This window comes from Macaca thibetana, chromosome 4 (assembly GCF_024542745.1).
Source record: "Macaca thibetana thibetana isolate TM-01 chromosome 4, ASM2454274v1, whole genome shotgun sequence".
Taxonomy (NCBI): Eukaryota; Metazoa; Chordata; class Mammalia; order Primates; family Cercopithecidae; genus Macaca; species Macaca thibetana.
Window position 1 is genome coordinate 48,570,561 of NC_065581.1, and position 25,723 is coordinate 48,596,283.

The 25,723-nt window shown below is 40.9% G+C and overlaps 1 protein-coding gene across 2 annotated transcripts; it reads left to right on the forward strand.

Annotated features, from left to right (window-relative positions):
• Positions 1-24,616, forward strand: ADGRF4 (adhesion G protein-coupled receptor F4). Of its 2 annotated transcripts, none has more exons than XM_050789017.1 (10): positions 1-216; positions 9,435-9,543; positions 10,422-10,476; positions 12,928-13,079; positions 14,596-14,847; positions 16,066-17,445; positions 19,601-19,642; positions 20,122-20,181; positions 21,211-21,267; positions 24,010-24,616. In XM_050789017.1, exons 2-9 carry the CDS (start codon positions 9,451-9,453, stop codon positions 21,262-21,264), a joined length of 2,088 nt encoding a protein of 695 aa, XP_050644974.1. In that variant the 5' UTR covers positions 1-216; positions 9,435-9,450; the 3' UTR covers positions 21,265-21,267; positions 24,010-24,616. The 2 variants fall into 2 exon arrangements, with proteins under 2 accessions (XP_050644974.1, XP_050644973.1); XM_050789016.1 differs by having other exon boundaries at positions 1-128.
• Positions 24,617-25,723: the final 1,107 nt, after the last annotated feature.

Here is a 25,723-nt window from a genome sequence, read left to right on the forward strand (position 1 = left end):
ACAGTTCTCAGATCGGCTTCTCACAACAGGCAGTGAGTTCTCACTGGGCCCCTTGGACCTTCCATTTCAAAAATGGAGAAGACAGATCACAGCCGCTGACCAGGGACTGTGGGAGGTGCCACGTGATGGTGGGGCACCATGCTGGGGAGCTGAGCGCCGGCCTTCCTGCTGGGTGATTCTCCACCTCATGGCTGCTAGATCTGCTTCCTGGATGCCGTGAGTAGATGTCCCACACCAACACCATTTTCCTGTGGAAGAAAGGCTTGTTTTTGCACATATTCCAGAAGGGGGAAATGTGTGATTTATGATGGTATTTTCTGGAATGCTCGATTCTTCCGAAACTTCTGTAACATGATTTAGAAATTGGCTAGCTCAAGGTTGGAGTATTTCCTAAGCCGCCTTTACGTTTGTTTTTCTTTAAGAGTCATTTGTCAGGCTTTCGTGGCTCACTCCTAGGAGTGAAAATGCAAAGTATCCTGTCAGGCAAATGAACTCACTGTCCCTGCATTGTCCCCTTGCTTGATACATTTCAATACCTGTCTTTTAGACAGAATGTAAAGCTGGATGTTGTTTTAAAAGCATTCTTTATCAGTTTCTTCTTTTAGTGAGCCTGACAAAACTGTCATTGTATCAATTTTAAAAACATTTCTCCAGTTCCTGCCAACACGTTTTGCATCTTCCCTTGTTTCAAGTGGCCAATTCTATGCCACTTGAAACTCTATATTCCTTATACTCTGAAGACAGTTGTGAGAGCTCTAAAGTGTTGCATCATTAGGTGCTGTTTGTTTGTTTTTGCTTTTTTTTTCAGTGCCAGCACTCCATGAGCTTTCTTCATGGAGCAGAGGCAATTGCTGGGCCTATCAATTTCTTTAAAATTTTATAAGTATCAAGATAGTTGGTGAGATATCTGGATGTCTTCCAACTCTGAAATTATGTGATTCTTGAAACCTATCAGTATCTAAATCCAGATTCCAATTTTTAGAAAAGATACTGGGCTACCAACAGATTGGCTGCAAGCCATCTAAAATAGCCAGAGATGAGATGTTTCTGATTCTAATCGTCCTTTTCTATCTTGCTTTCCCCCAAGGCTCTATGTGAAGCAGTTTGTCCATGGCAAGGGAGAACTGCTAAGGGTAACTAAATAGATTCTACTACTGAGGGCAGGGATATTGGGTCTTAAACACATGAACAACTCGTCTACTATTGAAGGCAAGAGATAATGGGTCTTAAACACATAAACAACTCGTTTATCCATCTGATGTTATAATCAGAGTTCTAATTATACTACTGGAGCAGAGGAAACAGACGGTTTTAGAATTAGGGGAACAACACACACACACACACACACACACGCACACACACACCCCCCCCAAAATGTGGGTCACTTAATTCTTAGGTTCCTTGCCCTCTAGTTAATCTCTTTGAATGGGTTGTTCTCATCAGACAGTGGTCTGGCCTGGGAGTGTGAGGCGAGTTGCCACCTTGAAGACTGGCAAACAGGTGAGAATAGGCTCTCCCTCTTACCTTGTGGTACAATTCCAGGGAGAGGACCCCTTTGGGAAAGTATGTCCTTGATTCACAAATATTCTTGGCCACTCACCTTAGGGTGTTTTGCATGAATAGGTTTGCGAGATCACACCTTCCAAGGCATTCCTTCCTGATTGACTCCACTTATAGTTCCCGGCTGACCTTTTAAATTTTTCTTTGGGAATCCCGATGTCAGGCCACACTCAGCGTGTTCAGACGGGTAGGGAGTACTCAATCTGTGTGAGTCATCCCCTACAATTCCATCTAGCATGTTTCAGAAAGCAGCTCCAGTACCCAGGCAGACTCACTGTAGTTTTAAATTCCAACTCATTCAGAAAATCTGCTCCAGGTACAAGGAAGATGGGACAAATAGGAGATGGTGTTTCAGAACAGCTGGGGTCATCTGGGTCTGTCCAGAGAAACAGGGTTTTATTAGTTCTGACTTGTGGAGACAGTGTGGAAAGAGACACATGCATTGTTATGACACCCTCTTGTGCCCATGGTGGACATCCCCTAACCTGGCATGGCATTATTTCCTGCTCAATTCTTTCACATAAGGCTCCAGGCAGTACAATAAAGAGGAGGTCCACAGTCGGACTGGCATCCAGGAGTGTTTCTACTTAACACACCAGGTTCCAAAATTATCTAGAGTTGCAAATGTGCTCACCTGCCCCTCTGAGATAGAAAAGTTGCCTCATGATTTTAAAGCAAAAACTTCAGATGCTTCAGATGCTGATGTCACTCTGCAGGGATCATTTGCCAATTCATTCACTCATCCAACAAACGTTTACCGATTGTCTATTCTGTATCTTCTGCTGGGTGCTAAGAATAGAGAAACATCAGGTGTTTACATTCTGACTAATGACAACCTGACCTTTTTTTTTTTGTCTATTTCACTAGACCACTAGGTGCGGCCTAATTTCTCTGAGGCTCCGGGGCAAAGAGCACAAATTGTTGTGCTCTGTTGACCCACTGTGATTAGAATTTCGGCAGCAGTGTGAAAGTCGCTGATTACTGTAAACTTGATGGAGAGTTAGATCCTTAGACACATCCCCCACCCCGGGACAATCAGGTCTAGCTGCGTTTTCCTGTAAGTCTCTGAGGCCAGCAAATGTTATTTTCTTTGTAATGACCAGCAAATGTGATCTTGTTCTTTGTGATGAACATGTTAGAGCGGGGAGCCTGGCCTCCATTCAGCAGGCTTGAATTGCTTTTTAGTACTGTGTGAAAAACAAAGGTGGATGGTAGTGGGTAATTAACACTTTTATAATCATGTACAGAAAGAGGCGGGTTATGGAAGTGGAGGAGAAGGAACCTGGGACATGACTTTTGCAGGTCCTGAGAAGCTGCCATTCTAGGTGGCTTAGTTGCTTTTCTCTCTGAAATAAGTCATCTTGCAGACACCTTGGGAACGAGATGTGGAGCTGCCCTTATTGAGTGACTAGTATAGAAATTGGAGGGAATTTATAAATAACTGATAACTCTTTATTTACCTTCTTGCCACAGATAACCTCAGGCAGGAGTTCTTTTGCTTCTTGTTTTCTCTTTCACTTTTTAATTCTTCGTTTCTGAAACTGATCTCTTTCTTTTGGTCACCCAAGCTTTGCTGTGAATGACTTAAAGAACTCCCATGAATGTATTAGCACAGGGACGGGCATTAGGTAGATGCCCAGCAAATATATGTGAAGCCTAAGTCTGGATAGATTAATGTGTTTCCCTCCAAGATAACATATTGTGATGGAATTGCAGCTTGAAACTCCCCAGAGCATTTCCGATTATCTATTTATTTTTATTTATTTATTTATTTTTTGAGACAGAGTTTCAGTCTTGTTGCTCAGGCTGGAGTGCAATGGCGCAATCTCAGCTCACTGCAACCTCTGCCTCCCAGATTCAAGCGATTCGATTCTCTTGCTTCAGCCTTCCAAGTAGCTGGGGTTATAGGTATGCACCACCATGCCCGGCTAATTTTTTTGTATTTAGTAGAGACAGGGTTTCACCATGTTGTTCAGGCTGATTTCGAACTCCTGACCTCAGGTGATCCACCCACCTTGGCCTCCCAAGGTGTTGGGATTACAGGCGTGAGCCACTGCGCCTGGCCTGGAATTTCTGATTATCAGGTGAATTGTAAAACCTGGATGAAACAGTCTTCTTACTACAAGAAATCTCAGAACCTTTGATATGTGTTCACGCCTGTGTGTGTGTGTGTCTGTATGTGTGTTGGGGGGAGTTGTGGCAGTGGTGTTACACATTGTTTCCCAAACTGATTTGGCCATGGAACCCCTTTGTCTTTTATGAGACCAGCGTTCCACAGAAACCCACGTGAGGACACAAGGCCTTGGTCAAATACAGTAGACACCAAAGCCTCCACTGTTTGCCTACTAAAGGTAGAGCAGTCCCACTCCCCCAATTCAAAGAAAATTAGATCAGTCTTTACAAATGCCCTCAAGGTTAAAATTTTCTTCTGTTCCATTTTCTTTAATCTTTTTGTGCCTGCTACAAATGGTTGGCAAACAAATGGTGGATAATAAGCATCAGCCTCAAACATAAATATACCTCATTCCAGCATTATTCTGTCACGATTACTGCTTGCCATTTTTGTTTCCCCTCACTGGGTACTAGAATCTTAATTTAAGTGGTGACATCTCTTCCCAACAAAGTTTTTCTGCCACCATACACAGAGGGTTTATAAAGATAGGGAATATAAGAGAATACACAGACTGTAAACTAGTTCAACCATTGTGGAAGACAGTGTGGCGATTCCTCAAGGATCTAGAACTAGAAATACCATTTGACCCAGCCATCCCATTACTGGGTATATACCCAAAGGATTCTAAATCATGCTGCTATAAAGATACATGCACACGTATGTTTATTGCAGTACTATTCACAATAGCAAAGACTTGGAACCAACCCAATGTCCATCAATGACAGACTGAATTAAGAAAACGTAGCACATATACACCATGGAATACTATGCAGCCATAAAAAAGGATGAGTTCATGTCCTTTATAGGGACATGGATGCAGCTGGAAACCATCATTCTCAGCAAACTATCACAAAAACAGAAAACCAAACACCGCATGTTCTGACTTATAGGTGGGAATTGAACAATGAGATCACTTGAACACAGGAAGGGGAACATCACACACCAGGGCCTGTTGTGGGGTTGGGGGAGTGGGGAGGGATAGCATTAGAAGATATACCTAATGTAAATGATGAGTTAATGGGTACAGCACACCAACATGGCACATGTATACATATGTAACAAACCTGCACGTTGTGCACATGTACCCTAGAATATAAAGTATAAAAAAACCCACAGTATTTATTGCATAATGAAACACACACACACACACACACACACACACACACAAAGAGAATACACAATTTTGTTGATAACCTGAACACAATGTAGAACCAGAAGTCAATAAATGGAATAAAAGTAATTTAAGGAGAATATGCTTGGAACAAGTCTGGATTCTCCACGTAGGATAGGATCCAGCATTGGCTCCCCACTCTTTACCAGGAACTGGTATGTCCCTCACCTGGGTGAGTTAGCCCCGTAAGGCTCCTGTATGGAAGCTTCTTCTTTAGGTACGGGCCATGGTTTGCTTATATCCATCTGGATAATTCTCACTGTTCTTGTTACATTTAATTTAATATTCAGGTTTTGCATGCTTGTTCTTTCCCTCATCCTTTCGGGAGACTACTCACTACATATAGACATGTGCTAGGTGCTGGAGAGATACTATATTTGTATTTACTGAAACTTTTCAGTTTGGAATGTTGAAAAACTCCAATTCACTTTAATTATTGAGTCTTTATCAGTGGTAGATGTAAGGACGTGTGTTTCCTCCATTACGTTCTATAAAATATCAACCACGGATGAATTGGGAGGATAAATTATGCTGCCAAATATTTTTTTAAAATTTTAAATTCTTCATTCTCAGAGTCCTTAAGCTCTTCTCTGCAGAGGACTCTGGCTTTTGGCCTCAGCTACATTTGAACTGTGACAGGAGGGATCCCATTCAACTCTTTCTGGTGAGAAGAGAACCAACCAAATTAGGGCCAACCTGAAAACGTCTATCTCATCCATCCCTGCCAATCAAACTGGGCTAAAATAAAACTGCTATGATTCCTCTTGGGCAGTGTCACTGAATATTCTCCCCCAACATTTGTAATAACTGAAGAAAATTTACTATATAAATTGCCATCCCAAATGGTATGTAGTTACCTATGCCAGACTATAGTAACGTGAATGATCAAGTAGCAAATTAATTAATCAAAACCCTCCAGCCAATTGTGCTTAGTTCAAATTCGTGTATTTTATGGTCACGTTTATGATTTCATATTACATATATATTTTATGCTAGTAAAATTTTTTATGTATATACATATATGAAATATATCATTATTCAATATTGTTCCACAAAGAATGATTGACAGAAAATGTCATAGCTGTTGGATCCTTTACTCCCTGAACACGTTCAGGAGCTGTGTGCAGCTGGGGGCCTAGCACTAGTTGGAGAGACATTTTTAGACTTCACAAATGACGTCACATCATTATGCCAAATGTCTGACTTGCTTTCAACAAGGTTAGCTTTAAGCAAAACTCCTATATTAAAGGTAATGGACAGTAAACATGACCCTTCTCCTGAAGCCTCAGACAGCAGGTGCTATTCTCTCTCTCTCTCTTTTTTTTTTTTTTTTTTTTTTTTGAGACGGAGTTTCGCTCTTGTCACCCAGGCTGGAGTGCAATGACATGACCTTGGCTCACTGCAACCTCCTCCTCCCCAGGTTCAAGCGATTCTCCTACCTCCCGAGTAGCTGGGATTACAGGTGCCCACCACCATGCCCGGCTAATCTTTGTATTTTTAGTAGAGGTGGGGGTTTCACCATGTTGACCAGGCTGGTCTCAAACTCCTGACCTCAAATAATCTGCCTGCGTCAGCCTCCCAAAGTGCTGGGATTACAGGGGTGAGCCACAGCCCCCGGCAGCAGATGCTATTCTTTATAAATGCCTCCCTTCATCTCGTCGTCACCCATTTTAGTGCACATTTCTGACCATGATCTGAAGTGTGGAGAGGAATTGGGTTTGCCTTCAGCATCAGTCCTATTATTTGGCCCTGAGAATAGGTTTCTTTTCTCCTTGACACATGTACCCTTTGAAGGAGACTTCAGTATAATCGTGAAGACTAGCAAAGAGAAAGGATTAAAGTGATCACTTTAATGAGAGAAGTGAACAGTCTTCAGCTTGATAATCAAAATGAATCTTATAGTCTGTTTTTCAAACTGCAGGGGACAATCCATTAGAGGCTTGTGAATTAAACTTAGTGGGTGACAACTAGTATTTGAGAGAATGTCAAATAGAATGGAGAAGAATATAAGATAAAACTATTGGACGTATCAGAGTTCTTACTTGTAGGTAGCAAGGATAACTATTTTACATAAAATTTGTCAATATAAAAATTACGTTTTTTTGGTTTTATGTATAGACACTGATATACATGCATAGATACATACCTATGTATGGCTGTGCATAGTGAGTCATAATATGCGATTTGAGATCAGTTTTTTATTGTGTTATTGTCAAGTTTTTTTTTTTTTTTTTTTTGAGACGGAGTATCCCTCCGTCACCCAGGCTGGAGTGCAGGGGTGCGATCTCAGCTCACTGCAACCTCCGTCTCCAGGGTTTCAGCAATTCTCCTGCCTCAGCCTTCAGAGTAACTGGGACTACAGGCGCCCGCCATCACACTTGGCTAATGTTTTGTATTTTTAGTAGAGATGGGGTTTCACCATGTTAGCCAGGGTGGTCTCAATCTCCTGACCTTGTGATCTGCCCACCTCGTCCTCCCAAAGTGCTGGAATTACAGGCATGAGCTGCCGTGTCCGGCCTGTCAAAAAATTTTGAAAGCCAAAGTCGTATATGTGAAATATATGGATACTTTTAAAACAATTTATACTGGTTCTTCTGGTACTTTCTTTAGTGATGATCAGTTAAGCATCTATCCTAGACAATATTCATATTGCAAATTGCTTAGTGTGCCCATTCATCAATTTACGGCCTACATGGTGACTTCTTTCTACCCACACTGTAAGATCATCAATTCTGCATTCATAATCCCAACCCCTGTCAAATCCATTACCACACCTTGCCTGTCATGCTGCCATGTTCTCTTTCCCTCGCTCAGACTTGCTCTACCAGATGATGTTGTAAATAAACATACTTTCCCCTCTGTTCATTGGTTAGAAACTTTAAACTCAAAGATAATTTGGAAGCATTCCTGTAAGTGCCTGTGGCTTGTCATCTCAGCTGAAGGCTCACTGGACTCATGAAAGTCCATCTTACGCTTGACGCTACCCAGAAAGGGTCTGATGTCAGATCAATCGGTTCTGTCTGCTCCCTGTTCACCGATTGCCTTATGGACCTAGTTGGATCAGGGCCTAGGTCATCTCTACTGGATCATAAGGGAATTTATGTTTGCTGAGGAGAGTCTTTGCCTGGCTGTGTTCACGGAATGCGATGTGTAGGTGATCTCTTTTCTCACTGTTGGTTTGATTTGTCTGTGTTACCCACTGAACATCTTTTACAGGAAAAATAGCATCTTTTATTTCTGTATGCTCAGCATCTGGTACAATTTCTAGCAAATGAGTGACACTTGATAAATGTTGGTTGATAGAATGAATGATCATCTACATTTTATGAAATGGATGAAAAAACAGGCTAGTTCGTCCATAGCAGACATAAGATTATAGTATAGCTCTTGCTGATTCTAAAATCAATGATCTTTTTATTTTGCTGCATCTGAATTTCCAGGAAAATCATTTTAAGGAACTTTGTTACCAATAAGTGGTCTGAATTGCCACTATCTTATATGAAGGTGTCATAGTAGCGATCATGATGATGTTGATAAATCTCAACTGTTGTAAGGATTTTTTTTTTTTTGAGATTTGGCTTTGAAAGGTAGAACTCTCAGGAAAAAGGCAAGAAACAGAGATATGGCAAAAGAATACAGAGTTATCTTCCTGTGCATCTAGTTTATCTGTATAAATAGTTTATCCATTGCTAAGAGGGAGTCTCAGAGCTTGCTCTGGTAGCAGACAATTGGGCTTATTAAAATCACTTTAAGTTACTTGTCTCCATATGCCTAGACAGACAGTACACTATAGGACAGTGGTTCTCAGCTGTGGGAGATTTTTCCTCTAAGGGCGCATTTGACAACAATTGAGGGGGGGTAGTGAGTGCTACTGGCATCTACTGGATAGAGGCCAGGGATGCTGCTAACCATCCTACAATTCACAGGACAGCCCCCAACAGCAGAGAACTATCCAACCCAGAATGTCAATAGCACCATCACAGAGAAATCCTGTTATAGAGATGAAGAATGGCTGTCCAGCTGGACCATCTGGGTTGAACTCGTGGCTCTACCACTTTTTATCGGAGTAGTGTTGGGCTCATAGTTGCTCAACTCTTTGTCCCTTACTTTCCCCAGTGATAAAACGAAGATAGTAATAGCATCTTACATCATAGGATTAAATGAGTTTATAAAAGACAGTGCTTAGAACAGTTATTGGCAAATAGATATTCTTGATAAATATGACTATTATATAAACTTGTCAATTAAATAATAAGGAATGATGCTTTGGTGAAACTACATCCTTCCTGGTTCTTCCATCATTCTATCTTCTTCTGTAGAAAAGTTAACAGTTGAGAGAAATTATTTTCTTTCATACATTTTAGCTGGCTTGAAAATAGATATTGGTGTGCTTTTCCGGGGCCGGCTGCTTTGGTGTGACTATCTCAGAATATCCGGTGGGTTCACTAAGGAGTTGGTTAGCCTGATAAGTATTGTTAGTTGCATGAAGGTATCACCTTCAGGTGGGTATGCCTTCTTTCTCTATTGCAGGTAAAGATCCTCATGTATGAAAATGAAGTCCCAGGCAACCATGATTTGCTGCTTAATGTTCTTTCTGTCCACAGAATGTTCCCACTATAGATCCAAGATTCACCTAAAAGTAAGTTTGAACTATTCCTATGTGATCCAAAGAGAAATCTCTCAGTTGCCCTTGATGGCAAGACTTCTGATAAATAAGATATCATTTTAAATACATTTTCAAATGGTTACAACTTTACTCTTGCTGATAATAACTTTCTAAAGAAGGGAACAAAGAAAAGCTGAGAGGTGGCAGGGACTTGCCTGGAGAGGGAAAGTACAGTAGAATAATCACTTTGCAATGGGAAATGTAGATAGAATGCAGATAGACTGCTGCTGAGAGAGGAAAGTACTCGCCTGGCAGTTGAGCAATGGAGAGTCAGATCTTAATTTTGCTCCCCAGTAGTTGCATAAGTTGTTTCACTTTTCTGAGTCCCAATTTCCTTATCTATAAGATGAAATTTTTAAAGATACTATTTATAGTTCTTTATGGATATAAGAGATTTGTGATTCTATTATTGTGATCTAGTGATTATTCCTAGTATCTGTTAATTTCTGTCTTCTAAGGATCTACAGTGTCTGGTGGACCACATTAACTTCATTTCATCCTTACAGTTAACACAGGCAGAGAACAGATTAGTCGTTTAATTCTCATCTGTGTTCTGTTCTCCCTGGATGCTTAAACTTCTTGAAAGATGTAGCATCTTTACTAACTTCACCTAGAAAGGCCAAGTGACCACCGTCAAGATTCTATCCCTCATCGGAGGGCAGTGCATTCTCCCTGTGCTCTCACCCACGTTTCCTTCAGCAAGTTCCCACAATACCAGCACGTGGATCTGCTGCAGTTTTCTTTCTAGTCCTGAACACATTTTCTTTTCATATTCACATGGAGCCTCTCAGCTGAGATGAGGGAGCAGAGCCCCACAGTAAAGAGGATCTTTGGGAATTTGTATTTTTCAGGCTGGAGATAAACTTCAAAGCCCTGAAGGGAAACCCAAGACTGGAAGGATCCAAGGTATGTGACTATAGAACAGTCTTCATCCATTTGAAGACAGGGAAGAATAAAGGAAGGGCACTGGTGTTGCAAACTTGTCCCCAGATCACAGGCTTTCCAACTGAATAGCAATCTCCAGTAAGTTCTCTACGCTTACCAGTATTCATAGATTTTCTTACATTTATACCATTACCAGTGGCACAGTCAATGAAGGGAGTTATCAAATATTCACATATGCTGTAGAATAGTAGAGAAGTGCACATCTCCAAATCCCAAAGAGAAATCTGTTCAAAGTAATGAGTTAACAGGAGGCAGAGAAGGAAAGAGGACAAGATTATTCCTTCCTTCGTTCAAAGAGATTTTCAGGGTGCTTAAATGTATGCAACACTCTGGTGCTGAGAAGTCTATTAAAGCACTGTAAGATGGACATCATGGGTGATGAGACTGGTCACTCTCAAGAAGTGAGACATAAACTAAGGGGGTAATCACTAATAGTACTTCAGTGAAATCCTGTGGTTCTCACTCACATAGTGGGGAGTAACTGGATTCTGCACAATCATGGCTAGGTGGCAAATACATCCTTATTTGTGGGTGAGAAAGGGAAGCAGAGAGAAAGGTAGCTAACATTTACAGGGCATTTAAGACAACTTGGATCTAAGTGTTGTACAAGATGCTGTCTCATTCCATATTTATAACAACATTATGGCATCATATTAAATCTATATGGAAGAGGAAACTGAGAACTACTCTGGTTAATGAACTTGCAAAAACTGATGCAAATTTTGCAGGCAAGGTTTGATGCAAATTTTGCATATAAGGTTTGGCAAAGTTTGTTTCCTTTCCCAGTGAATGCAGTCATCACAGAGCTGTCCAAGCCACAAAAGGTGACTCGCAGGTAACTGGTCACCTCATTTTATTGATTTGAACACCCTAATAGCTCTCAGCATCATTTACTTTCCATTCCCCAGCTGCTATCTTAAGGCAATTCTCCTGAGAATATTTCAACAGGCTCACTCTTCCTATCCAAAGCGCCTTCACTGTGACCCATGGGCAAAATTTGGCCTGCCACTAGTTTTGGCAAATAAAGTTTTATCGGAACATAGCCATACCCATTCATTTACATATTGTCTTTGGCTGCTGTCACACTACAAAGGCAGGGTTGAGTAGTTGTGACTAAGACCCATATGGCCTGCAAAGCTGAAAATATTTACTCTCTGGCTAGAGTTACCATATTTAGCAAATAAAAATAGAGAATGCCTGATTAAATTTGAATTTCAGATAAACAATGAATAATAGCGCATGGATCATACAGACACTGAAAACTTATTTGTTGTTTATCTGAGCATTTACAGTCATTTATTATTTGCAGATTCTATATTTGCAAATTTGCCTAATGCTGAAATTTATCTGTAATCCCTAAATCAATACTCACAGTGCTTTTGTGGTCATTCACAGACATGTAGAAAGCAGCAAAAAATTGAGTTGTCCAGTACATATGTTTTCAGCAGGAGCTGGACAAGGTGATGTTTTACCTTCTTGTTCTAGCTCTCCTACTATAAACAACTGTTCTTTCCTAGTCTGTGCAGCATCACAGTTTTGTTTTTGCATTTTTGTGCTTTTTGTTGGTGATTTTGCTGTTTAAAATAGCCCCCAAACATACTGCTGAAGCGCTGCCTAGCATTCCTAAGCCAGAAAAGTCTGGAATGTATCTTATGGAGAAAATGCATATGTTAGATAAGCTTTGTTCAGGCATGAGTTACAGTGCTATTGGCCATGAGGTTAATGCTAATGAATCAACAATATATATTAAATAAGGTATCTTTATATAGAACCATACATTAAAGAGGTCATATATTGATTAGTTGATGAAAATGCTGTAAGCAGAAGCTTGTAGGACCCTACCCTTATATTACCCTAGGAGCGATTGTTCAGAACACTTAGTGTTCATGGTGTCTTTATAGAATGTAACTCCTGTGGATAATGAGAATCAACTGTGTGTGAAAATAAAATTGACATATAACTGGGATTCCCATATTTTATCTGGAAACACCATTCACGTGTTCCTTGACATAAAAGTTTATGGACTCCTGCTCTATCTTATCAATTATCTTTCAAAAACAAGTCCAATCATGTCTTCTGGTAACTCCCACATTAGCACAGCATTCAAGGCCCTGCGTGAGTTAACCTCTGCTTTCTTTCCCACCCTCATCTCTTGCCACTCCCCCTTCAGGTGCTCTGGACTAGTCTTTCTGAATGACGTGAAATTCCCCTTTCCACGTACTGTTCACTCTGCCTGGACACCAGCTTCACAATCTACCTGGCAGCTCTTACTCATTGCCGTGGGCCCAGTTCAACGTCACTTCCTCCAGGAAGCAATCCAAAAATCTCCAGAATGAATTTGATGCACGTGTCAGAGTATGGAAATCCTAATTGGGCTCCTGTCTCTCTCTCTCTCTTTTTTTTTTTCTCTAGAGAAATGCCATGGACCTTGTATCTCTTCTTCCAACTGCAGCCGGCCCTGTGCTAAGGACTTTCGTGGAGAAATAGGATTTACATGTAATCAAAAAAAGTGGCAAAAATCAACCGAAACATGTACAAGTCTTTCTGTGGAAAAACTCTTTAAGGTAATGCATTCAAAAATTATTGGTGACAGAAGTCAATCCCCCAGGAGAAAGTGAGGCATTTTTAGTGTGATCTGTTCGGCATGACAAAAAGTCTCAGATCTGCAAAACCTACCGAGTGGGTTAAATTTAGAAAAATCTACAGAGTGGGTTACATTTGTTTCTTGACCTTCTTTCCTTACCCAAACTCTCAGGTACTCTCCCTCCTCTCCACATGCTCTCTCTTTCTACCACTAAGAAACTTCTCTTAAAAACAACAAAAAACAAAAAACAACAACAACAAAAAACAAAGATATGAAACTCATTTACACTATGGTGCATATGATTGCTTAGAGGTTACGTTTTAGCTCTAATGGTGGGTTTGTATGCCTCTTGTGATAATCAGTTAATCAACTAAATGTGTCTAGAATCAAATTTATTTTGATATCTCTTTTTTTGTTTTTGAAATGGAGTCTTGCTCTGCCTCCAGGCTGGAGTGCAGTGGTGCAATCTTAGCTCACTGCAGCCTCCGCCTCCTGGGTTCAAGCGATTCTCCTGCCTCAGCCTCCCGAGGAGCTGGGACTACAGGCACCTGCCACCACATCCAGCTAATTTTTGTATTTTTAGTAGAGATGGGAATTTACCATGTTGGCCAGGATGGTCTCGGTCTCTTGATCTCGTGATCTGCCCTCCTGGGACTCCCAAAGTGCTGAGATTACAGGCATGAGCCACTGTGCCGGGCCTTGATATCTCTTTTTAATACTTTCAATCTCTTGACCAAAAGAAAGGAGAGATGTGTGCTCTATCTAGAGGAACAGAAATTGAATGCATACACATCCAGTTAAAGTTAAAATCTCTTTTGTATCATTCCATGTAGCAACTGTTATCTTCTACCTCCCCTGCAATCCCATGGAAGCTCATGGATCTCTGCATTTTCTAAAATTTTAACAGTGGTTTTACAAGGGGATTGCAGGTGGCTTCTCTGTCACTTAGCCTAGGTAATCACATAGAAGTCCTTGCAACTATGGTCACACTCAAAAGTGAATGAAAGGAAATAAATCATTGCTTTTCCTTATTCAAAGTCACATTCTGAGTGAGTCTAGGTAAAAAAATCAGAAAACGAGCAAATCACCTCTTCTAACTAGTAAACTCTAAAGTCCAAAATTGTAATTCCTTAGCGTTCTGTGTTTGACCTGCCAACCTCCCAAATCCATTCCCCCATGAAATTCCATGTGGCTCTTCTTTCCCTTCTCTGTAGAAAATTATCTTGTTATAATGCGTGAGTTAAAAATCAATGTCCTGAAAGCAAATTCCAATAGTAAAGGTCAATATCCTGGTCCCTGCTAATTCGAGCGAAATCCTCTGCCTCTTTCTGACCCCACTGTATCCTCTCCACCCCGCTCTGCATCAAATCCACTTTTTAGGATTCTGCTTCTTCATCTGCCTTCGCCATGTAGATTGTTTGTGTTTTAGCTCCTTTAGTCTGACACATGGTAGGTACTTAATCATTTTTGAATGACACTACATTTGTTTTAAACAGGACTCAACTGGTGCATCTCGCCTTTCTGTAGCAGCAGCATCTATACCCCTGCACATTCTAGACTTTCGGGCTCCTGAGACCATTGAGAATGTAGCTCAAGGAATCCGTAAGAACTGCCCCCTTGATTATGCCTGCATCATTGATGTTGTGAAATCATCAGAAACGACATCTGGAAATATTGCATTTATAGTGGAGTTATTAAAAAATATTTCTACAGACTTGTCTGATGATGTTACTCGAGAGAAAATGAAGGTATTCTTTGTTAATAATTTAAAAATGATGTTTCTCTTAAAATTTTCATTTGAATAGTTTCAAATATACTTTCCAGGGCAAACACTACAATGACAGCAACCATCACAGCAACAGCAGGCATTTCACTTCGGTTTGGGATATTGATTCATTCTAGTTTATGGAAGTTTTCAAGAAGTTAAAACATTTTGAATACCTATCTTTGTACACACTTCACATTTTCAAGAAAATGTCACATAGTGTAGTGATGGCAGTGAGCAAGATGGAATGTACCTTTCTAAAACTATATTCTTTAGAATGGGGGTCCCTGACAGCCGAGCAGTGGATTGGTACCGGGCTGTGGCCTCTTAGAATCTGGGCTGCACAGCAGGAGGTGAGTGGAGGGTGAGCGAACATTACTGCCTGAGCTCGGCCTCCTGGTGGATCAGCTGCAGCATTAGATTCTCATAGAAGCACGGACCCTATTGTGAGCTGCCTATGAGATGGAGGTAGGTTGTGTGCTCCTTAGGAAAATCTAATGCCTGATGATCTAAGGTGGAACAGCTTCATCCTGAAACCATCCCCACCTCCGCCGCCCAGAGTCCATGGAAAAATTGTCTTTCATGAAGCTAGTCCCTGGTGTCAAAAAGGTTGAGGACCACTGCTGTAGAACATAACCATTCTGAGAAATGTTAATGGAGATTCCGTTTTTAAAAGGGAGATCTGTAGCACATCAGTTGTAGGAAATTCTAGGTTAAACAAAGTTAGGCAGATTTCTGTATGGCACAACTTTTCAGAGCCTTTAATGTCCTAATGAACTTTGGAATTCTTTGTAAGGCAGGGGGAGATAGGGACAGGGTGTGCAGTCTTTGTCAAGGTTGAATGACCAGAGAACATACCTCCACTCTCCTCCATTAAACAATCATTAAAATCTAATGGGAAACTTGAGTTCTACACACACTGCAGTCTGGAAATGCTGCCCTGGGTGCAATAATAAAGCAGGTAAACCTTAGCTGTGATTTTTTTTTTTTTTTTTTTTTTTTTTTTTTTTTTTGCGTTATTTTACTTTTCTTCCCTCTGTATGACCTTACTAATGTGGGATTCTAATACATAGGGAATTTGAAGAGACATATGCCAAATAAGATTGGGTAACTTGATCTTTAGAAATTTCAGGTTTTAGAAATCAACTTTATACAACAATGTGTAAATCCTTAGTATAATGTTCACCTTTCTCCATTGCAGAGCTATAGTGAAGTGGCCAACCACATCCTGGACACGGCAGCCATTTCAAATTGGGCTTTCATTCCCAACAAAAATGCCAGCTCGGATTTGTTGCAGTCAGTGAATTTGTTTGCCAGGCACCTCCACATCCACAATAAATCTGAGAACATTGTGAATGAACTCTTCATTCAGACAAAAGGGTTTCACATCAACCATAATACCTCAGAGAAGAGCCTCAATTTCTCCATGAGCACAAACAATACTACAGAAGATATCTTAGGAATGGTACAGATTCCCAGGCAAGAGCTAAGGAAGCTGTGGCCAAATGCATCCCGAGCCATTAGCATAGCTTTCCCAACCTTGGGAGCTATCCTGAGAGAAGCCCACTTGCAAAATGTGAGTCTTCCCAGACCGGTAAATGGTCTGGTCCTATCAGTGGTTTTACCAGAAAAGTTGCAAGAAATCGTACTCACCTTCGAAAAGATCAATAAAAGCCGCAATGCCAGAGCCCAGTGTGTTGGCTGGCACTCCAAGAAAAGGAGATGGGATGAGAAAGCATGCCAAATGATATCGGATATCAAGAACGAAGTGAAATGCCGCTGTAACTACACCAGTACAGTGATGTCTTTTTCCATTCTAATGTCCCCCAAATCAATGACTGACAAAGTTCTGGACTACATCACCTGCATTGGGCTCAGCGTCTCAATCCTAAGCTTGGTTCTTTGCCTGATCATTGAAGCCACGGTGTGGTCCCGGGTGGTGGTGACGGAGATATCATACATGCGTCACGTGTGCATCGTGAATATAGCAGTGTCCCTTCTGACTGCCAATGTGTGGTTTATCATAGGCTCTAACTTTAACCCTAAGGCCCAGGACTCCAACGTGTGTGTTGCAGTGACATTTTTCAGCCACTTTTTCTACCTCTCTCTGTTTTTCTGGATGCTCTTCAAAGCACTGCTTATCATTTATGGAATATTGGTCATTTTCCGTAGGATGATGAAGTCCCGAATGATGGTCATTGGCTTTGCCATTGGCTATGGGTGCCCATTGATCATTGCTGTCACCACAGTTGCTATCACAGAGCCAAAGAAAGGCTACATGAGACTCGAGGCCTGTTGGCTTAACTGGGACAATACCAAAGCCCTTTTAGCGTTTGCCATCCCGGCATTGGTCATTGTGGCTGTGAATCTCATTGTGGTTTTGGTTGTTGCCATCAACACTCAGAGGCCCTCTATTGGCAGTTCCAAGTCTCAGGATGTGGCCATAATTATGAGGATCAGCAAAAATGTTGCCATCCTCACCCCACTGCTGGGACTGACCTGGGGTTTTGGAATAGCCACTCTCATAGAAGGCACTTCCTTGACATTCCATATAATTTTTGCCTTGCTCAATGCTTTCCAGGTAAGTTCCAAGAGAGAGACTTCTGTGTTACTCTGGCTACACCACAAAAAATGACTATGATCTGAAATTATAGAACACAAAATGTCCTCTCCACTTCCTTTTATATCTTAGGATTATTTGGCTATGGCATCTCTAACTGTTGATTCTTAAATTGAATTTAGCTGACCAGGGTGGTTGGGTGGAAATCTCCTTCCTTCTTTCCTCACTGATCCACCTGTATCCCTACTAAAGTTTCAATCTTAGAAGAAGCCAACTTTCACTTATAGAGGACTATTGTTTGGTCAAGGATATGTGAAGCTACATGTTATGCCTGAAAACAGGTACATTTTTTATCCTTTCTCCAGTGGTTTGGGAATTCAGTGAAATAACAGCCACTTTCTATATTATGAAAAGATGGGCCTTGCCACTCACTTTGGGTGTTAGCCAGTCAGGAGTTCTCATACCCCTTCCCTGCTAGTCACATTTGTAAAATGTGAGAGCTGTGAAATGAGAAATGAGTTAGAAATGAGATTCTAGTCCAACCCATTCATTTTACAGGTATGGAATCAAAGCCCAGAATACTTATGGGATGGGCACAGGGCCACCCAGCTAACAGCTATCTGTTTATAGAAACAGATCTTGCCATATGTTACCTGATCTTGGGAATGACACTTTTCTCTGGGCTTCAACTTTCTCATCTGTAAAATAAAGATAGGCATCTAGAATGATCTCTATTGTCTTTTCCTACTCCAACATACTGGGTTTGGCAAGATTGTTCCTCTCAAAGTTGTTTTACTGTCTCTTGGCTACTAAGCTTACACTTTTGGGAGGCTATCATTGACCAGACTGCTTTTCATACCCACAAGTAATAGAAAATTTGATGAGTCCATTTTCTTGATTATGCTTTTAATCAGAAGTTGGCAAACTATGGCCTGCAGGCTGTTTTTGTAAATAGGGTTTTACTGGTAGCCAGTCATGCTCGTTTGTTTACAGTTTTCCTTTGACTGCTTTTAAGTTACAACAGCAAACTTGAGTAGTCACAGCAAAGACCGTACGGCCTGGAAAGCCTAAAATGTTTACTATTTGGTTCTTCTCAGTACAATTTTTCCCCACTACTGTTTTAAATAATATAACTAATTAAACAGTAAAGTATTCCTATTAACATGTCAGTATTATTCTGTTTAAAAGCATGATACAAAATAGAAAGCAGCCTTTAAAGAAATACCAACTCAGATCAATTATATATCTTACTCATAATTCTATAATAACTAAGGAGCACACTTATTCTACTCTTTCTGTTGCATTGCTTTACAGTGAAATCTTTGACATGAGGGATTTTTTTTTTTTTTTTAAATCAAAGACTCTGGGACTTTTGATAAATTTCCCCACTCTTGAAGTTACTCTGGTGAGTAATGATCTCATCCTTCCTTACTTTGCAACTTAATTAAACCCCAGGAAATTTTGCTATGTATTTCTTTTTCAGTTCATTTGTGTTTCTCTCTTCTTGACAGAAAAATACTCAAATGTTTCTAGTTATATACATTTCTCTTTTCTCAACAAGCTCTCCCTGTGACTTAACATCTAAAATTTTAATCTGATGAGTGTTTCTTCGCCATGAACTCTCCTTAGATTGATTGTGAAAAGACCCTAGCCTTATAAATCTCTGTAGCATTCTCTTACTTTTATGTAGAAATGTTGTTTTTTTTTTTCCCCCCACCAGCTTAGAGGCCTTGGCTGTCTATTTACTGACTTTTAATTCCAGCTCAAAGTAGACTAGAATATAAGTTTCGTTTTCTTAAGACACCTTCCATGATTGTGATTTTGAATTACAAGTTTCTGTCACACGTTACTGTCATCATGAGTAGAAACAGCTACCTCTATATTTGGGAAGAAAGTAACATAACTGCATAAGGCTGAAAACTGTCCTACATCTACAGTCATTCAATAAATATCAATAACCCTCCTGCATATTCCTGTGCAGGTGATGATCGTCTTCCAAGGGTGGGGGCAGACTCAAAGGAACACCCATCAGTGCATTATTATCTGCATTAGTGGAAACTGAAGTTTCTAATGTCCAATAACTGCCCTAGGAGTATCTAGAAGAGTGGTATGAAAATAACAGCTGAGATATTTTTTGAAAAACCATCCCTCATGAGTCTGTTGAATTTTGCCACAGGGTTTTTTCATCCTGCTGTTTGGAACCATTATGGATCACAAGGTAATTTGAATTTGCTTCCTCCTTATCAATGATTTTCATGTGGCTGGGGGAAGCAGGAGGATGAAGCAGTTTTGATTGCAGAGCATAGTCCAGGGGAATTGAGTTTGTGAGGATGGTTTGAGGAATCAGCTGTGAAAAGGAAAAACAAAACAAAACAAAACCAATATTCTGTCATTTCTTGCTCTTTATCAAGTCAACAGAAGGCTCTTTATCAAGTCAACAGGAGGAGTATTCCTGGTGAAAAAAATGGAAATCATAATCACAATTTTAATGTTAATACCAAATCAGAAATCTAATTAAAACTACATGCCAGCTTTTATCCAAATCTTGTTACTTGCCAGTCACTATGCTAAGTCCTCTGATATTGCTTCTGCCAGGGTTACTGGTCTTAAAGTTTCAGGACAGGCATCTGAGCCCTGGTGATTCTGTTGTTTCTTCCAATATCCGTGAGGTACTTCTTACTGTCATTGCTTCTTTAGATAAGAGATGCTTTGAGGATGAGGATGTCTTCATTGAAGGGGAAATCAAGGGCAGCTGAGGTAAGCCTTCGCCTTTTAGTCTCAGCCCTGGAGGGTCCGTGTCCTCACCAGTTATGCAGAGACAAGTACCATAGCTCAGTACTCAGGATCTGCGGTCGAAGAGGATCAATAGAGCATAATTCATTCATTTCTTCATTCGATAAATTTGGAGTATTCTGCTAAAACTGAAGGTCAGCGGAATATACCCTTCAAGAGAATGTTTCATGTTGGATGTATTTCAGCTTGACATTTGAACCCATCAAGATGGGACCACATGAACTCAGGATCATAGATTCATAAAATGTGAGAGCTGTGAAATGACAAATGAGTTAGAAATGAGATTCTAGTCCAACTCATTCATTTTACAGGTATGGAAGTCAAAGCCCAGAATGCTTATGGGATGGGCACAGGGCCACCCAGCTAATCAGTAGCAGAATCACAACAGGGAACAATTGGCATTGAAATCTCTTTCCATTCTCCTTGAGACTCTTTTGAGTAAACCATACTCTCTTGGATTGGAGTATCTGTGTATTTACAGATCTTGGAGACTTTGAGCCTGGCTATCAGTCTCTTAAAGCACCAAGTAAAACTGCTGATACTACTTTATTAATTAGAAGTTATTTGTTTAACCTACAGATTCACATTAGGAGCCCCTTCCTTAAAAACAGAAACTTTTTGGATACATTGATAACTACCATTTATAGTTAGATAGCATTGAGTGTGATTTTTAGTATCATAGATTATCTATTCTAAGATAGGCATTTTCTTCATCTTTTAATGTGTCTGAAATTGGAATGTATCTTATATTCAATGGCATGTCAGAGTTTAATTGGAAAGTTTTGTTTCCCTTTGTTTTTTAGCAGAACATAAAAATAATGATGTAGCTTACACTTCGATTCAGTGAAATATGATAATTTAGTTTTGTGTAGCTATATCAATGTGGGTACTCCTTTTCATGTATTCATTTTCACATGTTTATCTCTAGAGAGGGATATACATTTAGTCAATATCATTACTCATTACCACCACTGTTATTTTTCCCCCACTTAGAATGCATCATTAAGCCCAACCAATGGATCTAAATTAATGAATCGTCAAGGATGAAATGTGAGTATTAAAAATACAAAGAGAAATTTCACCTGCAATTTGTATCAATCCACCAGTGCCCCTTGTGACCACACTATTGCCTGCTATGTGATGCCGGAATGAGGTAGGAGGGGAACAGGGGGACATATTTTTCAGAGAATGGAAACATCTTGATCGTCTAGCACATAAATGAAAATATGTACATTTTCTTTAAAACCTATGTCATCTCAGCTTACATGACCAAACCCATCACACCTGCTGTCTACAGTACTCACATACTTTAATTCCATCTTGTCAGTGAGTAGTAACACTCATAATAGCCCCATTGTTGAAAAAGAACACTTGATTGATTGGAATCACAAAGCAACAGGTCTGTCTTTCCTAATGAAGTGGAATCCAGAATCATTCCTAAGCGGGTGTGGGTGGGGTTGTGGCAAATTAGCTACCTACTCATAGCCAGCCCCTGAGACATATTTCTACACAGGTGAAACCAGGGGGAGAACACACATTAGGCAGCCAGGAAGCAGGAGAGTAAGTCACAAAAATGGCAGCCAGAAGCCTGAGAGGTACTGGGGGAATGTGGGCAGGGATGATCAACCTTGGGAATGGTTTTGCTTGGAGAGGTTTCATGGCCTTTCTGCATTGTTATAGAAGAGTCTCAGACTTTCAAACAAAATACCATTTGGCAGCAGCCACATCCTTTTTATATTTCTTTACTTTTCTGAGTCATGGTCCATATATTGAGCAACGGGCCAAAACAAGGGGTTGAATCTCATGGAACCAAAGACATTCTGAGTTGGAAAAACCTTTAAGGGACATCCATGTTACAGACCCTGCAAACCGTATGCTGTGCTGGTATGGGAGGTACAGTCCCAGGGAGAGGGAGAGAGAGGAGGAGGGCTCTGTCGTATACATGGAGTGGCATGTGTGAGTGCTGGGAAAATGGGGAGGGGAAAACATAGGCCTGTTACCCTTAATAATTGTCATCATATTTGGAATTTTATAGGAGAACTTTACAAAGGTGGATCCTCCTGCTCGCTGCCCATTTCCTAGTCTGTCAGCTTCCTCCAGGATGAAACATCGCTATGTTTCTTAATTTGCCACTAATAGAGTCACTAATTCAAATGACCTATTAAAAACACAGCTGGCCTTTCTATTAAGGTCCTAATTAAACAACCGCTTGTTTTAGGTTTATCAGACTGTCTCAGGTGGAGGAGGCCCTGCCTTTGGGGGATACTGTGTCCAGCCTTTCAAGGGAAGAAGTGCGTAGTGAAGGCCTTATCTCCAGCTGGTTGGGGATCCTTGGTTGGCTGTAGTCCATGTTGGAGAAACACAGGAGAAGGCAAGATCAGGAGTTACACTAACTAGGGTTGGGGATGTACAAAGGAGTCTGCCAGTATTAGAAGGAAGTCCAGGAAGGAGGTGGAATGCCCTTACAATACTCCATGATGAAGACTTCATCACGTAATTCTCTAACTATCAACTTGCTCTATTTTGGAAGTGATAAGAGGTAGGCGAGGAGCTGAGGACTGGATTCTTTGAGCATATCCCTTGTAGGTGGCTCTGTGCCTATTGAATTTTCTCAGTATTGGGTCCTATGCTCTGGACTCACGTGATATCAGAAGGGCTCTATAATCACAGCTGGCATCGTGGTAGACCGTGTTGAGGACCCAACAAAGATTACAGTACGGGGCTAAGAAATTCACACTAGATCATCCTCCAAAGTCCAGAGTGGAGGGTAGCAGCACCAGGGGGGTCCATCAGCAGAGAGAGGGGCCCCATGCACAGGGTTCAGGGCAAAACCCCAGGCACACTCGGGTTATTTGGTAAGCACCAGGAGTGGTGGTGGTCCAGGGCAGGGCTGAACCATAGGGGAAGGCAGTGTTCCAGACCTTCACCAAGAATACAGGATTGAAGGCTGACCTGATCTCAGCCTCTCAATCTGAGAAACGGATTGAGAGGTCAGAATTGGACTTGCAAGGAGAATTGAGGTTTCCAGCATTGGGGGACCCTCCTCATATCCCAATGAACGCAGGTCAGAATTGTTCTTAGAAACAGGGTTGAGACAGGTCTGTCAGGTGGTCCCAGGGTCAGGGAAGGAGGACTGCAGAGGTAGAGAAACAGGGAACTTAGCTTTGGGAATAGATTCTCATTGGGGGACCCCATCCTGGGAGGCAGGGGAGAGAGGGCCACGGCATTATGTTGGAGGCCACAGCTCCACAGCACCCTCTGTTGTTCATATCAAAGGCAGGACAAGCAGGCTGTTAGATTCCAGGGGCACCAGGAAGGCGCTGGGTTCCTCCAGTGTCTTCCACGCATTTGTTTATGCCTGTTTAGTGTTGGTTTATCACTAAAAGGATACAGAGTTTTTCACTCCACAATAATAAATGAGACTGGTTGAGCAAATACCCCGAGGGAAGCAACACGGTTTACAATGTAAATTCACAGCAGCAGAGGCATTCTAGAATCCAAGTTCCAACAGCAGAGGAGGAGGGAGGGCACTGAGCACCAAGTTTAGGGCGGAAGGAGCAGCCCAGGGAAGGCAAAGGCACCAAAAATTGCAGCTGAGAGCATCGCCTTTTTACTGTGTGACCTTGAGGAAATTACTCAATGGCTCTGTGCTTTATTTCATCTTCTGTAAAGCAGAGTTGATAATACTACAGGCCTCCCAAGACAGTTTCAGGATTAAATGGACTAACACGTTAAAAACCCAATGCAAGCTGTTGTTCTTGCTATTAATTGTTTTTCAACCATATTTCCCAGGCTGCCCCATTTCTGATGGATGTCCTGAGACCAAGAGGGGAGATTGGGAGAAAGAGGACATGGAAAGCAGGCTGGAGTGAGGAGGAATGGTCATGCTTCCTTGGAATACTTTCTCTTCTTGTCAGGAGTGACTCCAAAACTCTTGGTCTGCTGAAGAAACACTGAGGATATCATTTGCTGACTGAGCTTTAAGGAGGGTGATTTATGGACCCTTTGACCTACCTGCGCCCTGCAAGAGGCTGGCTTCTTGGTCAATCTTAGCCGTTTTATGGTCTCCTGGGCCAGTTGGGGGCTGTGGGGCCCTGCTGGGCTTGGTTGTCTTTCACTTCTGAGGCCTGCTGTGTGGCTCCATAGCTCAGTCCTCCATCACTCTGCGTGGATCTTGGGTACTTTCAACAGTGAGGGTTAGATCCAATTTTAGGAGTAGGGTTGGGGGTGTGAGTGGTAGCGTGGGGTGGCAGGAGGAACAATGAGTCTACTTTGGAGACAGTTAAGTCATGGTACGTTTCCTAAAGATAGGGAACAGAAGAAAAGTAAGAGAACTGTTTCATATGCTAATTTTTTAAGTGTATTTTAGACCTTGAGTAAACTAATTTAGCTTCTAGGATCCAAGTTTCCTTATTTGTGAAACAGGAAAAAAAAAATTCTTGTAGGTATTACTATTTGTGTGTTTGTGTCTACCTGCATGTGTTTGTGTTTGTGTGTGTGTGTGTGTGTGTATGTCTTTTAAAAATACTATATATAAAGAAGATTCTGGTTGTTATTTTAGATGTAAAAATGAATATATGTACCTTTCACAACTTGCTCATGTGTGAGTTCATTTGAGATGGGCTTGTCCATTGGTACCACACATTCTTGGGCACTAGTGCTGCTATCAGTCCACCTCAGTGCATTGATCATACCTATAGGAGGCCTGAGAATGCAATCCTGCCATGCGTTCACAGGGCGGGAACCTGGAAATATTTAGCAAAGAACACTAGCGTCTTTCAGGGATTCTCAACGAAATTTCTATCACCAATTTGGCTTTATAGTGAGGCATTCAGGACTGAAGATGGGTATGTGCATGGGTAGAGCACTGGGTTCAAATTGTGGAAGTCGTGAAAGCTGATTAGTGGTCATGCTTTTTCATAAAACAAACAACAAAACAACTGAATGAATATCTCTTTGCAGGGCTCCTGTCAAAACCTTTAGTATTGGTTTAGAAACAAGATAAGATCTGGTTTCATACTAAATAGTAATTATTTAAAGAGTGAAAATTCTCAGTCAATTGCAAATTTTTCTCCTCTCATGAAATGAAAATAAAATGTTCATTGGAGAGACATGAGTTTAACTTTTAGATGTATAAAAGTTCTTTAGCATTAATTTATTGATTCACATTTCCTTTCTGATTCTTGTCACTATAAAAACAACTTTTATTTCTCTCAATCCAGAAATTCCTGAGCATTATGCAATTCCAAGCCAAATAATTGCCTTTGGTTTAGTAGATTTATTTGATACTGTAACAAGGCCAAATCTATAATTTCCATATGCTAATACCATTTAGTCTTCTTTCTTTTCCATACTTTCCAAAGCTTTCCATCTTCGTAGCACATAGTAAGAGAAATGTAGTACTGGGTGCAGTCAGTTCTGCAATAAGGCCACATATGCATTTCAAAAATCACCTTGCTATGCAAAATAGGCAATAAAAACCACAGAGCTTATGGGGAAAATGGAT

Excerpts from the sequence above, each read along its gene's own strand:
- ADGRF4 (XM_050789017.1), top strand. The coding sequence starts at position 9,451 with ATGAAAATGAAGTCCCAGGCAACCATGATTTGCTGCTTAATGTTCTTT. Across the intron at positions 9,544-10,421 it reads GATCCAAGATTCACCTAAAA|GCTGGAGATAAACTTCAAAG; the intron begins GTAAGTTTGAAC and ends TGTATTTTTCAG. Across the intron at positions 10,477-12,927 it reads CAAGACTGGAAGGATCCAAG|AGAAATGCCATGGACCTTGT; the intron begins GTATGTGACTAT and ends TTTTTTCTCTAG.